The sequence below is a fragment of the Dendronephthya gigantea genome, unplaced genomic scaffold (assembly GCF_004324835.1).
Source record: "Dendronephthya gigantea isolate DGI-Jeju-01 unplaced genomic scaffold, DenGig_1.0 000023F, whole genome shotgun sequence".
NCBI classification, from domain to species: Eukaryota; Metazoa; Cnidaria; class Anthozoa; order Malacalcyonacea; family Nephtheidae; genus Dendronephthya; species Dendronephthya gigantea.
Window position 1 is genome coordinate 126,007 of NW_021163033.1, and position 14,561 is coordinate 140,567.

At 37.8% G+C, this 14,561-nt stretch overlaps 4 protein-coding genes and 1 long non-coding RNA gene across 6 annotated transcripts; 2 read left to right on the forward strand and 3 right to left on the reverse strand.

Annotated features, from left to right (window-relative positions):
• On the reverse strand, nucleotides 1–591 carry LOC114522445. Its single transcript, XR_003686903.1, has 3 exons — nucleotides 493–591; nucleotides 230–332; nucleotides 1–85 (listed from the first exon to the last, which is right to left on the reverse strand). It is a non-coding gene; the product is annotated as an uncharacterized LOC114522445 (long non-coding RNA).
• A 1,766-nt stretch (nucleotides 592–2,357) lies between these two features.
• LOC114522602 (receptor expression-enhancing protein 5-like) lies at nucleotides 2,358–4,162 on the forward strand. The gene is made up of 5 exons (XM_028543338.1): nucleotides 2,358–2,569; nucleotides 2,656–2,749; nucleotides 3,242–3,380; nucleotides 3,555–3,723; nucleotides 3,805–4,162. The coding sequence occupies exons 1-5, from the start codon at nucleotides 2,443–2,445 to the stop codon at nucleotides 3,879–3,881; spliced, it is 606 nt and encodes a 201-aa protein (XP_028399139.1). The 5' UTR covers nucleotides 2,358–2,442; the 3' UTR covers nucleotides 3,882–4,162.
• Nucleotides 4,163–4,301: 139 nt separating this feature from the next.
• On the reverse strand, nucleotides 4,302–7,973 carry LOC114522708 (probable serine incorporator). The gene is made up of 14 exons (XM_028543451.1): nucleotides 7,889–7,973; nucleotides 7,674–7,706; nucleotides 7,307–7,474; nucleotides 6,829–7,001; nucleotides 6,526–6,605; nucleotides 6,330–6,423; nucleotides 6,125–6,168; nucleotides 5,935–6,011; nucleotides 5,738–5,834; nucleotides 5,480–5,578; nucleotides 5,283–5,404; nucleotides 5,136–5,205; nucleotides 4,882–5,014; nucleotides 4,302–4,720 (listed from the first exon to the last, which is right to left on the reverse strand). The coding sequence occupies exons 2-14, from the start codon at nucleotides 7,692–7,694 to the stop codon at nucleotides 4,561–4,563; spliced, it is 1,338 nt and encodes a 445-aa protein (XP_028399252.1). The 5' UTR covers nucleotides 7,695–7,706; nucleotides 7,889–7,973; the 3' UTR covers nucleotides 4,302–4,560.
• Nucleotides 7,974–8,000: 27 nt separating this feature from the next.
• On the reverse strand, nucleotides 8,001–10,212 carry LOC114522601. 2 transcript variants are annotated; one of them, XM_028543336.1, is made up of 2 exons: nucleotides 9,629–10,212; nucleotides 8,001–9,131 (listed from the first exon to the last, which is right to left on the reverse strand). In XM_028543336.1, the coding sequence occupies exon 2, from the start codon at nucleotides 9,083–9,085 to the stop codon at nucleotides 8,198–8,200; it is 888 nt and encodes a 295-aa protein (XP_028399137.1). In that variant the 5' UTR covers nucleotides 9,086–9,131; nucleotides 9,629–10,212; the 3' UTR covers nucleotides 8,001–8,197. The 2 variants fall into 2 exon arrangements, with proteins under 2 accessions (XP_028399137.1, XP_028399138.1); XM_028543337.1 differs by having other exon boundaries at nucleotides 8,064–9,131.
• Nucleotides 10,213–11,654: 1,442 nt separating this feature from the next.
• On the forward strand, nucleotides 11,655–13,928 carry LOC114522541 (solute carrier family 25 member 46-like). The gene is made up of 8 exons (XM_028543252.1): nucleotides 11,655–11,845; nucleotides 11,935–11,977; nucleotides 12,042–12,099; nucleotides 12,185–12,262; nucleotides 12,509–12,615; nucleotides 12,691–12,750; nucleotides 12,944–13,001; nucleotides 13,096–13,928. Exons 1-8 carry the CDS (start codon nucleotides 11,701–11,703, stop codon nucleotides 13,699–13,701), a joined length of 1,155 nt encoding a protein of 384 aa, XP_028399053.1. The 5' UTR covers nucleotides 11,655–11,700; the 3' UTR covers nucleotides 13,702–13,928.
• The last annotated feature ends 633 nt before the right edge of the window (nucleotides 13,929–14,561 follow it).

Below are 14,561 nucleotides of genomic sequence, written 5' to 3' on the forward strand. Positions count from 1 at the left end.
ATGAACAGTATAAGCCATTCTTTAAGAAAACAATTATGAAGAACATGTGATAGCGTCATAGTTTTACCACAACCATCTTGACCATCTGTGAAATTAGTGAGTTTAAGAGAAAGTGCATTACTGCAGCCCAATAAAGGCAAAATATGTCTGACATTTATGATATATTTGGTAAAGTGAACATGAACTACTTGAATATAGTTGAAATATAATATAAAAGATAGGTACATACAAATCACATATTTCGAAGCACCAGATTCATCTGACTTAATGCTCTCCAGGATTGAGATGGCTGGCTGTCTGATCATGATGTTAAACTCTCCCAATGTCTTAACCTATGAGGCAAAATCAACACATATGAGGCAATAGAATAGGCAAGGTTAAGCGTAATGACTCACCCAGTAATGGTGATGTTAGCTAATGTTAGCTAACCTAGCTGGTACTGATTATACGTATCAAAATGAATTATTTTTCACAAAGTCTGTTCTCAAATACCTCATCCAGAAACGGTGGTTTAGGCAAACCATGAGAGAATAAAGTCGTCACTGTTTCTTTGGGAATGGTGTAATACTCTCTAACATGACTGGACGTTTGATTTCCCTATCAAAATTCAAAATATCTCCCATCAGGATCCATGCACATGCATCAAGTAATGCAAAATCACACAAATCATGCATATTCAGCATTAGTTTAAACAGTAAAGCACTCACAGGTTTTTGCAGAGCATTTGACATCAAAATTTGCATGACTTTCTACAGCTGAGCTTTCTGTTGCAGTCACAGATGACAAATGCCTCTCTAATATGCTTTTGTGGTGTTTTAAAACCTACGGGAAACATTAATGTTTAAGGTAGAATGAAAAAAGAAAGAATATTAGACAGAGGGAGAGGTGAGAGGGTGCAACCTCATAACCAGGGTTTTTTCTCTGTGCTCACTCTGGGGGGGGTGGGTTAAGAGGGGTGTTGTGGAGGGGAGAAGGGGGTGGGAGAGCAGAAAGGGATAGAATGGGTCCAGAAAAAGGCTGGATGTAAGAGATGGTGGTAATAGGAGTTTGAGCTAATCATGAGTTGTGAGAGAAATTCAATCCTTGAATTTTATTTCTGACACAACATTATCGTCAATTAGTGTCTATATTTCAAAGTAATTTAGTATGATAGGGCTATACTGACCCTATAGTATAAAAGGGTACGTAATATAACAATATTATTGCTGAATAAGCACTGGAGTTTGGATGAATGTCAACATATTCATTCAGCACGTACAAGTGGGAAACATATTCACAAAACAAATGCATATAATAAGTATTTAAAATGAGGTCTAACCTGACGAGAACGTCGCAAGATAAGTCTAGAAAAATACACCATTATAAAACTTACGAGCTAGTGACCAGGCTTCCTCTTCGCGCGCGACCAAGGGAACTGACCGAGGAAAACAGAAAACTCACTTATCAGACTTCTTTCACCTTTTTCTGAACTTTTTGTCTGTTTGTGACACTGGCCAACTGAAGAGCTAGACTGCTAATCTAGACTCAACAACAATTTTCTCGAAGAAAGAAAATCCGCTTTGTAACTGTAGTGTCTGTAGTTTGTCAAGCCCTACAAAATAGAGAATGGTACAATCCATTATGACCGCTTTATGCAAAGAATCCGAATAACCTTTAGGTTCCACTTGGAATTATTTTCCTCCAAAGTTCAATAGCATTCGAATAGGATAATGTAAATTCCAATTGGAACTTAGGTGATTTTCTAATAGAAATTACTGACTGGAATTCCAATTGGATTTATTCGTCAAGTCACGATTCAGTGATCAGAATGTCCTATTGTATTTTTCACTGTTTTAAACCTGTTTTGGCCTGTCATTTGTTTCATTCCTGGAGCTACAATCAGTAAACGCAGCTAGCCTCAGCGCTCATAGGTACCCCTCAGTAAGGGCCAAACTAAATCGATTTTGACTGGAAGCTTAGCGATGGCAAATGAAGGCAGAGCAAGACAAAACTATCAGTACGGAAAACCTTTAATTGCTGGCATTAAAAACGAAACTTTGGCAAAAGGTAAATAAGCCGATAAAAGATGGTCTGCATGGTAGTTTGCAGTCAAAATTATTGTTGAAATATTTTGTCACTATGGCGCTAAGACTGCGATTTTAGCGAGAAATCTAATGTCCTGATCATATTTGTAACGCAGAATAGAATGAAGGGGTTCTTAAAATGCCCTCCCCGTGAGAAAAAGTAGGAACTATAGGTCTATAGCCTGGTGTGATTGTTTTCTTGTTCTGCAAATTGCAAAACCGGCCGGCGAGCTCCAGTTACATCAGAGATCAGGGCTTTGGGCAGGGTTGCACGCACGTGACCGACAATAGTAGACGTCATACTGGCAAATATCACTTCGATCCGTTTCGAAATCTTCGAAAGTTGTCTTGTCCACTTTGAAAAGCGAAATTTGTCAAGATGAGCGCTAAGTTACAGCACTATAAAGACGAAATCAATAAATTTCTAAATCAAGACAATGCCTTTTGCAACGGCTTGGCGAAAATCGAAGAGAAAACCAAAGTTAACCGTCTCCACATCTTCCTTGGTAATTATGTTTGCAAAGTCTCCGGATTTGTCTCGCCACATTTCTCAAAGTGGCATAAAAAATTAACGTGGCTTTTCTTTTTTTAGGTGCCATAGGCTTATTCTCGTTGTATTTGATCTTCGGCTACGGTGCTGCTTTAATTGTGAATGCTCTGGGCGCTATGTACCCGGCATATGCCTCGTAAGTGATGTTGAAAAACTGAAAATTTTTTTGCATTAATGAGATGAAACGGCGGTCTAACCAAGCACAAAATTTTGAACTTTGAACCGGTTTGCTAATATCTGGTTATGTCGTCGTTAAATCTCCCCGAAACATTAATATTTCAGAAGGTTTAGGCAATAAATTTCATGCGCTAAACATGCTTTAAAATGTTTTTAATGGAATTAAATTTTCGAGATATACATTGGGCTGGAATTGGACAAACTACCTGCCGAAATTCATTTGAATATGCAAGTTGACAAGCATAATATTAATGATGGGAGGGGATCTGTATTAGTGCAATGTAATCATAAAAAATTATTCTCCAAATCAGAAATTGCATTTACATAATGTTTTCTCATACAGGCAGGCTTGAACCAGAATTTTTGGTTCAAGCCTGCCCAGACAGTTACCATCTATAGACAACCTACCATAGTTTGCGCAATTGAAAATAGAATGATTCGATTTTTACAGAGTTAAAGCTGTCGAAAGCATTGACAAAGATGATGACACACAGTGGCTTATTTATTGGATTGTCTATGCTGCATTCACTGTTGTTGAATATTTCTCTGATTTTCTTTTCTCGTGGTTCCCATTCTATTTCCTTGCCAAGGTAATGTGACATTCCCATTGGCTGAAAACAATTTGCATTGTTCTGCTTCCATTTCCTGGAATCTATATTTCAAATGCTATTGTTCTACGCATCCACTTACCAAACTCATACTTCAAGGAAATTTGAACATACCTTTTGTGTATATTTTGTGAATCCCGTTTCCACCTCTTGCAGTTGATTTTCCTCTGCTGGTGCATGGCTCCAATCTCTAGCAACGGAAGCACTTTCATCTATCACCGATTCATCAAACCTTTCGTTGTGAAACATCAATCCGAGATTGACGAGGCCTTGAACGAAGCAAGATCAGCCGCAAGCTCTGCCGCAAACACTGCTATGGATCAAGGTAGTTTAAAAATGGAACAAAGGACTAAATAACATTGAACTGAGCTCCATGACAGAACCTTTTTATTGCTCTTTATTATAGCCAAGAATGAAGCCATGAAGCAATACCTCCAACAGCAAGAACAGAATGATGAGGAAGAAGATAAAAAAGACATGTAGAAGAGTTCACACAAACAAGCAACACACAGATTCACATGAATTGCTCTTCCAAATTAATGGGGCCAAACACATGATTTGAAGGCAGACAAACAGATTTTGTATTTTTCTTTGAACATTTTAGCCTAGATTGAGGAAACGTTTTGATGATAACACATCACATGCATATGCATTTTGGGATCAATCTAGTCGAACTTTGAGGAACTGTTTTGGTGTGTCTAGCATCTTGAATAATTTAATACTGGATGGTAGCTTTTTATTAAAACAGAGTGTTTGTGACTTTATATGTTATACAGTACCTATTTAGTTTTGCATGATTTGTAAAATGGCAAGAATAAAATACATAAACTGAGCAGCTATTTGATCATCACTTAAACTTCCCAACAATGCTTTAAAAGTTTGCAAAATCACTTGGGTGTCAATGCTCTTTATATTGTCTGATTTTAATTCATAATTAAGTCTCCACTAGTTCATAATACAATTACTGAGCTAATTGCCCATTCTTGATGAGGGGCTGGCACAATATATTGTTGCCACTAGAAACAATGGTATATTACTGGTATAAAAAGTGACTATTGAATATACATAAACTACAATTTAAATTCCTACGACCTTATTTTATATTACGTAGTCTATAAGTGATACAACCTTACTTGCTTCGAAACATTCTCTTGACTGTGTCTTAAGCCTTAACAAATGATGTTGAGAAATCCCGATTTGGCATACAAATGGGTGCAACGAGTGTCCAGAGGTACAACACAACACAGACCCAGCCAGTGATGATTTTCACCCAGAATGCTCCCCATGTCCCTTGAACATTCTCTGTGTCTGACACATCAGGCCTGTGAAAACAACATAAGTGTTAAGAGACTGACTGGACTGACTATCTATCCCAGTAAACATTACATATTACAAAAAGGATTGTTTAACCCTGGATTAATAACACACTACCCATGCTGCATGGTGGAATTTATCGACATGGGGCAAAGAATTCTTTACTTACTCAACCCAGTTTGTCATCACCATCATGATGTAGAGGGCAGCAAGAAGATAAATAAAATGGAAGAATGAATAACTGTAGACAACTTCTTCCTCTTCATCATTTACAACTTTGCCTTTCTCTTCATCTAAATCTACTGTGGAAAGAAACTCACTGAGATCTTTGGTCACTTGAACAAGAAATATAATTTATAAACACCCTAAGACTTATTAAAAATTGCACACAACAAAAAAAATTAATTTAGTTACAAAATGTACCTGGAGCAGTGGTGTTTGTGGAAAATTTATCTGCACTTCCAGATGTCTTCAAACTAAGAATAAAGTTACAATTAGTTTTCACTACATTTACATACATATATTCACAAGAATGTTCAATGGAAAAAATCAATGTATTTATAGTTTTACCTTGAATAAAATGATCATGACAAATGTCACAACCAGCCCAACAATCATGGTTGTGTTTTTAGATCCTCCAAAATTTGTGCTTTGAACATCACACGAGGTTGAGGTGGAGTTGCTCGACGCATCTGCAACATAAGATAATTTGTACAATGATTTAAATTATTACATTTATCAAAGATTATTACATTCTTATTACATACCAGGTAAGTCATAAGGCTCGTTAGCAACAGATGTCAATGTGATGTAAGAAAGGAAAAGAGAGATGATGGAGGATTGCAAAAGACCAGATTTGGGCTGAACTGAAAAATAAAAAATGTATACCATTTTTAGACTATTACATCGTTAGTGGCTCAAAAAATTATAAATATATTCAATTATTCAGAATGTTTCAGAGGCAATCATGTACTACCGTTAATCAATATGTGAATTATTTAATATTCATCATCTAAGATTTCTACCTTCCTGTATTTTTGGTAAAATGGAAACCCCCAACATAAGAACGCAGGTAATCAGGTTGAAACTGATTATAAATCTGTTCAAATCGCAGCCTTCACTCTAAAATGCATTGTGTTAAGAAAAACATTTAGAATAAGGACTATAATATAACTTCCAATTGTCTCACCCCTTGGAAACCAGACATAAACCATGCACTCACTGTTGTAAACCAGACATAGGCTAGAATGAAGCCAGTCAAGGCAAAACCAAGAAACACAAATACGAATGTACCAAGAGCTGAAAAACAAAGTTATTCAATGTACGTAGAATGGAAATTTAAATAAATGAATGTCAATGAAATTTATCCACTAGTTAATACAAACTAGATAAAGTAGAGTAAAGATATTCACCTGCCAACCATCCTTTGTTTCCAGTCTCTTCAGCATTGTTAGTCCTGTTAAAATAACAACATATTTCAAGACAATATAACCTGGATGTTTTAACACAATATATAACCTGGATTTCAAGACAATTCAACCTGGAGGACTTCAATACAATTAACCTGGATTTCAAGGATGAGGTTGCTTGTTATTGTTATATATTAAATATGCTTACCAAACTTCATTCCAGGTATGAGCAAAATCAATCAACAGCATCACCTGAATCACAATGAACAACAATCCACCAACCAAACCAATGTACATCCATGCTAAAAAGGAATAAATATAAACATTTATTTCCAGGCAATTGCTGCATCAGCAAGAAAGCTCCAAGATGAAGCTTATTTGTGATAAATCAGATTTGATCTCACCTTCAGCAAATTTATGACTTTTCACCCAAAATGACCAGAGACATAGGACAAAAAGAACAAGGAACTTGATCCCCCAATACCTAACATAACAAAAATATTACATAATGAATACAGTTGCATAATAATAGTGCAGCGTAACAATGGTGATTTGTTGCCTTTGTGATATCAAGAAATATTTTAGTGTGTCATATATACAAGTAGTTCAAATGAGACCAAATATATATGTGCCCTAAATTTCATAAAAACTGACAGTAAAAAACTCACAGGATTGCAAAAAGACCTAAATTTAAACATCATATTTACCCATTTTGGATTCCTGCCCGGCATTCTTTTTGTGACTTCACTCCAAGCGTGATGATCATGAGAAGAACATGAAATATGGCAAAACCAAGGAAAATTCTATACACAGACAAGTAACCCATTATCTCTTCACACTTTCCACCGCTCTCATCGCAAATCTTATCATGAAATGGAAGCTGTAAAAAAAGCAAGATAATATGTGAGTTGGCTACGTAATCAGCTTCATGAAATTTGTCATTGAGGTTGAAATAATGTCTGTGGATATGGATTTCTACCAAGTAAATTTAAGGTTTGTTTAACTTTTAATTTCTGCTGCAATTTTTTGTGGGATTTTCCTCTTTTGACAGATAGAAACAAGTAAAAAGTTATGAATGCTCTAATGTATAAGAAATTTGTACATCTGTACATATTCATTTGTACATATTCATCTGTACATATTCATTTGCACATATTCAATTGGCAATGGGAGTATTCAACTGACATGTTCTTTCAAGCTTTCTGCCACGTTATCTGATGATAATATTGCAGATATGATGACACCAATGAGAAGGAAGAAGGTATACATGATCCTTGTCGTAACTGAGCTGCGACATGATGGACAGCACGAACAACAGCAGCTGACTGCAGTTGATCCACAACAACATGCAAGCTGAAAAACATATCAAAGAAAACTGTCAATGCTTTTGCAGGAGAGATACTTTTGACAAACAGGAAAACTTTCAGTATGACGTCATATCGTGGACATTTAATATTGGTTTTACTTGTAACTTTCATTTATAACAAATTTTTAATATTTCATATAGTCGCGATCGAAACCACGACACCAGCATATGTAGATATATACTTACAGATCCAACAACACAACCCATTTTAATCGTGTTCTGAAAGTCGACAAAAACAGTTGATATAAATTATGTACTTCACTAGTTTAGTACTTACAGTAATATAATCAGCTGTTGAAAATAACGCGTTTTGACAACAAACAATGATAGTTTTACTGACAGAATAACAAGAATAAAACGATATAGTAAAGGTAACGTAAAAATCCACATCAAAAGATCACCTTTTATTGCGTTTCTGTTGTGTTTTGTTAAAAATTTCAGACAAGATACAGCAAACAACAAGTGTCCTTCTGCGAAATCGTAATAATAAACAAGAAGGTGGATATTTAGGAACATATGTTTACATGTAGGTACGAGCGCGAGTTAATCCAAAATTGTACATAAGAGTCATGATAAAGCCATAAAGGAGTACAAAAAGTACAAATGAAAGAAGTAATAAGTTTCATACATCAGGCGTCTTTAGAGCATTTTAATCTGTTTATTTTTTCTCGAGTAACTAGCATTCTGCAATATTCTAGCCTATTAGAATATTAGAAATCAATTAAAGCTTCTAAGTCGCTTTTTGACGCTCGACTTGAACGAGACGCGAAAGCGTTACGAAGTAGCAGTTCTGTGAGACGAGATAAACGCCTGTTTGCATAATGAACTGCCTCTTTGAAATCGAGGTCTAAAGCCATACGTTGTGCTTTTTTTCCGTACTCGAAAGCCCATGTGAGGGCCTGCCTCTCCCCAGCTGGGCATCGTGAAAGTGTGGAGCGCTTATAACTCAAATCAGATTGCGCTAGTAAAATTTCGATTTCTTGGAAATGCGTAGGCTTGATTCCATCAAGGATCGAGCCTTGGACCGCCTTCAGTTCCGATGCAGCCAAGTCGATGTCAGACTTAGTCACGATGCCCTGTTCTAAGGGTTCCCCGCTTAGAGAACACCCTAAGTGTGCCATTGCCGAGTAGATGTGCGCCTTTTGCTTGAGATCAGCAGTACTTCTTGGATATTGATCTTGGTCAAGTGTATTTGCGTCTCTCAGAGCAGCCTGGAGATATGCTTGATTTTCATTTGCAAGATCATTGTATCTTTGAGGATCAGTCTCTTTGCTTGCCAAAATAGAGGTTACAGCAGCAGCATGAATATAGAACCATACTGTAAGAAACTCGGGTGGAATAGACTGCATCATTTGCAAACCCTCTTTCGCTGTTTGGTAGCTTTTTTCATGATCTCCCTCAGCACGTTCATTCCTGCTCCTCAAACAAAGTCCCCTTACGTCGAAAAAGGTCATATCCTTCACGTCGGGAGCTTGTATTGCAGTGGAAAAGTCATTAAGGTAGCCTCTTGCTTCTGCGAATTCGTTATTCTTACACGCGATTGCGGCCCTCTCTGCTGCTACCACCAACTCAGCGCAACTCCCAGGAAACTTTCTCATGGATATTTCACAGAGCTTGTTAAAATCCTTTATATTCTTGTCATTCCTAAATTGAACAAGTTTAGACGTCAGAAGCTGATAAATCTTCCGGTTCTTTGCCGAGCTCCAGGTTAAAAGCGGCATTGTTGATGGAACAGGATCCGCCGGTGCATCCAATTCGACTGGAAAATATTCCTCCCAGTCTTTCTTCCTTTCCACTTTCCCGTCCTTGATATGGTACATGTCAGGCATTTTGTAAACACACCACCGGGACAGCGAGCTATGGCGATGACAACCACATAGGTCGATGCAATTTCCCTCCCTTCACAATCTTTAATAGGTATAAACATTATATCCCATTGTTCACCCTTCTGTGGCTCACCGCAGTATCTAGGCCAGATCATCCCCTTGATAGCTTTCGCGACCTTTTTTGTAATTTCAATTTGATCTTTTTCCCTCACTTTCTCCCCTTCTACAACACCACAATCGTTGATGCCATAATAAATATGGCCGCCGGACAGGTTAGCATAAGCGGAAACATAGTGGGAAATTTGTTAGATTTACCTGTGATACGATCAGCCAAAGTGAGGGTGGTGTGCGTGCCTTCGGATTCCTCGGATTTGAGATTTTTCCATTGGATGTTAACATCTTCATCGAAATTGACGCGTTGATTTTGGACAAAATCTGCATAAAAGGACCCAGGAGTAAATAGTTTCTTGACTGGTTTACACTGGCTGTTGTTTAACAGTTTTCTTACCATACCAATAGGCTGTGATGACGGAATCGCTTTGACCTGAGATTTGGTTGAAACGTACAAATTATAATTGACAACAAACGGTCCTTCGGCTTTCTTCACTTCGACGAGAATTTCATTGGGATTCGCTTTAAATTTTACTACGGAAACCAAAGACACAGTTCCTATTAGGTCGTCCACCTTTTGTTCTATGGTCCTAACGCAAGAATCAAGCTGTTTTCTCGTCGATATACTTTTGAACAGAAGCTGAATCAGTCCACCGTCTGTGTTTAACAGCGCGTTGATTGCTTTAATTATTTCATTCATGATCTCATCTTTGTAGCTTTTCTTTTTATTCACGTCTCTTGGGCATATTTCTGTGAACGTGATTGAAGTTCTAGGGCATAATTGATTTCTCGAAGACTGCATGATTGACTGCACTGCAGTCTGCAGGCTGGTAACACGTCAGCTTTTCGCGACTTCACCCTATGCAAACAACAACAAAAAATTTACTGCATTACAAAGGCTCCATTTACCCTACAGACAACTATTGATTGGTAGACCGTACACGTACCAAATTGTATTAGTGCTCAAACTCTCAGGCTACAGATTCCAATGGAGACTACTGTGTTTGGTACTCATTTAATACTCAGCTAAACATGTCAATTGTCAAAGTCGTGTGAAAATAAACGGGGCTTCCCCTTTTTTACGACTGAGACATATATATATGAATATATTTTAATTACAGCGAAATTAAAGTGAAATTCTGAGAATCAAATAATTCTCAGGTATGTGACGACAAAATTAGCCTGCGCAGCTGTGTATTTTCTCACTGTTCCCTTGTTTTGGCTCAAATGCGTCGCCACAAAGCCATATTATATATCCATTTTGCATTATAATTACCTCGTTGTTACACTCGAGGTTACACTAACATCTCGTTCCTATATACTGCCTTATAACTGCCCTAATGGGACTGAATTGGATACATCCTGGCATGAGAACACTAAGGAGTACACGAGCTTCGCAAATGGCTCTGTATTTTCTATCAACATCTAATTCATTATTCACCTGTGCCTTTCGGCTTGGCGTATGTGCTTTATATGACCAGAATTAATCAATTGCTCTACTGTTAGTTTTTGTTGATAAATGATAACCTACCTTAAAACCAACTTCAAAAGCTCGGCTTTGTCAAATCAGTTTCAGCACAATACGTTCGTATTCGTTGCACGTTTTGTCTCTACATTGACACACTGTATTTGTTGCAGTACTGAGACCGAGCCAGCGGGTAATTAAGGCCTGGTTTCCAGCCATTTAACGAAACCCACTACAAAAGTAGTCTAATAAGCTACTTAAGTATGATTATATTATCCAAAACTTGGCGTATTTTTAACGATTAAACCTGTTTTGGCGATTAAAACTGTTTATGTGCATCATGCATAAATAATAGTATAATAATACTGCTGTTATTTCCATCATTTTTTCAAGGATAAAAATTATCCACTCTTTTCGTTAAACAAAGCCAGAGTATATGTAAAACCATAGACAATCCAAAAGACATGTCTTTAGGATTGTCTATGGTAAAACAAACTAAATATGGTTTCCTAACTTTAGCGGCTGCGCCCATATCGGGATTTGGTTCATATTTCCAAAACAATATTCTGAACAAACTCTACGGGTTTATTGTGAAGTATTTTTAATTCCGATGGTGAAGAAATCTGATATTAAATTCTCGAATCATTGGTCATGACCTGAGAGACCTAGAAGTTGGAGAAATTGCACCGGAAACGTAAATCTCCAACAGTCCTCTTCTATCCTGCATTACCCCAGTGTTTCCCTATGTTGTATTTATCATGGCGGAAAAAAAATGAAAAGTGGTTGAAGTTGTTTTCGCTGTTGTTTGAAAATGGTGAATGTTCGTTTCCGCGGCGTTGAGTTAGAGGAGTCTGCTAAGTCTGAGGAAGCAAGGAGACGTAATCCAACCGCAGAAGCTGAAAGAGAGTTTCTTAATTCCGTAGGCGAAGCGTACATACCTGAGGCTGCTGGAATAGGTATAGTTGATAGTTCATCTTTCCACTTTTAACTATGTCCACGATATTCACCTTGTTTTTGGTTTGATATTTTCCCTGTGTTTCTGTAGAGAATTGGCAACGTTTAGCAGGTTTCAGCATCGGTATTACAAGGTATATAACTATGATATTTTTTTAAACTTTTTATGAATACTTGAATGAGATTTCTTTTTCATAGTTTGCTGATTGAGGACTTTCTGACACACCCGTTTATCGTTGTAAGAAGGCAATGCATGGTATGAAAGACTCAGTAATCTTCTAGTTTTGAAATGCAAAGTTATTCCCCTAATCTGTTTCTTTTATAGTCATATTTGTTTTTAGGTAAATAGCTCAGCTGTCCTGTACCATCTTGCCCCATTTTCTGTCTGCCGTGTCATGCTAAAGATCAGAAGAAAACAGGTATCTACCCTGCTAAAGTTAACAGATTCCCTTGAAAAGTTAGCTTTTCACCCCCCCTGAAAAGGGTAGCACTTTAAAAATCACCCCCCTGAAAATTGAAATCTTGCAATGAAAAAGTTATACCACTTGCTGATTAATATCACTATTCACCCCTTAACAAATATATCATGCACACCCCCCTGAAAAGTTAGGTTCTAACCTCAGCAGGTAAGACTTCCACCACATCATGGGTGTTTCTCTTCTCAGGGTCTGAGTACTTTTTGGAAAGGCCAAGGCAGTAAGCTTGCTGTAAGAGGAATGAATCTTCTGGCAGAACTATTGATCAGTGAAGTTACACATGAGAGACTACCAAGGTGAGCTTGTGCTAGCAAGCAAACACAAGAAAGGTCTCCAACAGATCTTGATTGAGGCATGTATATTCTTATTAGGGACATCAGTAGCCCATCATCAACTATAACTCAACTAGTTGGACATATCATTGGCAAAAGGTGGGTATTTTACCTTCACAGTGAAGATGATATTTCATATTTTCCCAGTTACAGCGTAGAGTACATTCCCATCAGGGACAAAAACGCGCATATTTATCTTAAAACGCGTGTCTTTTTCAAGCGCGGAAGTTTTATGCACGACTTGTACTTTTCCTGGGACAAAACCAACCTAAAAATGCGTACTTTCTTTTAGTATCAGCATCGTCTTGACTTTACCATTTTACAGTGCAAGTATCACTGAGACAGTCGAGGTTGGTGGAACACGAGACTTTGAATTATCTTTCTTACTAGTAAAACTCTTGAATTCTTGACTTTCACCTGAAGTCCTTGTCTGTATCTCTTCAGACCGAACAGATTAAGAAGCAGCGTAGTCCCTTCGCCTTCATTAAAGAGGGAATCTTCCGTCTTATTGGCTGGCAAAGCTCGACCCAGGGTCACGGTCGTCTTCTGCCGCTCTGGGCCTTAGTGGCACCCACAATGCTTCATGGTCTTGTACATTACGTCATCGCCAGCTGCTTACAACACATCATCCTCGCTCGCACAAAAAGTCGGAGTATTTCGTGGGAATCGGAGAACCCCGACAAAGTAGGCCGATGGCCGAAGCGTATTTTCCCAGAACTCATGGCGAGCTTAACCGGGACCGTCCTCACTGAGATCCTTCTGTATCCCCTCGAGACCGTCATGTACCGTCTTCACCTGCAAGGTACACGAACGATGATAGACGACACGGACAATGGATTTGCAGTTGTGTCACTCTGCACTAACTACGACGGACTCTTAGATTGTTTTTCACGCATAAAATCCGAGGAAGGACTTCAAGGATTTTATAAAGGTTTCGGGGCGTTGTTATTGCAATATCTTGTGCAATTGCTTGTCCTGCGCATTACAAAAGCCATTTATACGGTGATTTCACAAGATTTCAGAGGGGACAGTGCTAATGTTGATAAGTAAACATACCCCAGCTAGGTTTTGATGCATGCGTTACAATGCTATGATATATGGTGAAGGGTCAAATGTATGAGGGAAGTTTAACAGACAATATATTTGTCCACTTGTTGGGTTCACCTCGTGTTCTGACAAATAGTTGTAATGATAATATTTGCCATAGTTACCAGCTTCATTGAGAGCTAAGGTACCCTTAAACTTACCACCTTACATGGTTTGAACCCACGGAAAGCATGCTGAATAGCATTAGAGAGTCGTATGCTTTCTCGTGTCACAATTCCTAAGGAATCGAAGGCTGTGTATGTGTTTAATGAAACTATTAAATTAATGTATGTATTGTTGACGATATCAGTATATTTAATCAGTATGTGTTATTCACCAATCTAGCAACATTGCTCTGTACAATTAATATATCTACAATAACACATATGGTCATCAAGAACCCTGAATGTATTTTGTGCTCAAATTGTTATCGCAACGGTTACTCTAATAGTCGAAGCATGTGATCAATTTGTGAGTCACATGATGAAATTCTCGTGGCACGTGATTAAATCTTTAATCACGTGGACAAGTTTTGGATTCATGTGAACAAATTTGTACACCACGTGCTTCTTTGTTATTGTTCCCAGGGCATTTCTCTTGCCTTGGAAACAAGGCTGCTTGCGTGTCTGACGTGTTCACTCTTTTGCAAATTTGCGCGCTAGGATCATTGCGTCGATTTTCGCAAATACAGCATGTAGTCGTTAATACTTGAATGTTATAAAAACTGACGCTGATTACAAATCATCATTGTCGATGTTCGCCACATCATCCTGTGATATTACTTTTGGAGCCTTCCTGGACTTGGGTTTTTTCGAAGATTTACG

Excerpts from the sequence above, each read along its gene's own strand:
- LOC114522602 (XM_028543338.1), top strand. The coding sequence starts at position 2,443 with ATGAGCGCTAAGTTACAGCACTATAAAGACGAAATCAATAAATTTCTA. Across the intron at positions 2,570-2,655 it reads CCGTCTCCACATCTTCCTTG|GTGCCATAGGCTTATTCTCG; the intron begins GTAATTATGTTT and ends TTCTTTTTTTAG. Across the intron at positions 3,381-3,554 it reads CATTCTATTTCCTTGCCAAG|TTGATTTTCCTCTGCTGGTG; the intron begins GTAATGTGACAT and ends CACCTCTTGCAG.
- LOC114522708 (XM_028543451.1), bottom strand. The coding sequence starts at position 7,694 with ATGGGTTGTGTTGTTGGATCT. Across the intron at positions 5,579-5,737 it reads TTTACCAAAAATACAGGAAG|TTCAGCCCAAATCTGGTCTT; the intron begins GTAGAAATCTTA and ends TTTATTTTTCAG. Across the intron at positions 5,206-5,282 it reads TCATGATCATTTTATTCAAG|TGTAACTTTATTCTTAGTTT; the intron begins GTAAAACTATAA and ends GTGAAAACTAAT.
- LOC114522601 (XM_028543336.1), bottom strand. The coding sequence starts at position 9,085 with ATGAGAAAGTTTCCTGGGAGTTGCGCTGAGTTGGTGGTAGCAGCAGAG.
- LOC114522541 (XM_028543252.1), top strand. The coding sequence starts at position 11,701 with ATGGTGAATGTTCGTTTCCGCGGCGTTGAGTTAGAGGAGTCTGCTAAG. Across the intron at positions 11,978-12,041 it reads TTCAGCATCGGTATTACAAG|TTTGCTGATTGAGGACTTTC; the intron begins GTATATAACTAT and ends TCTTTTTCATAG. Across the intron at positions 12,616-12,690 it reads ACACATGAGAGACTACCAAG|GGACATCAGTAGCCCATCAT; the intron begins GTGAGCTTGTGC and ends TATTCTTATTAG.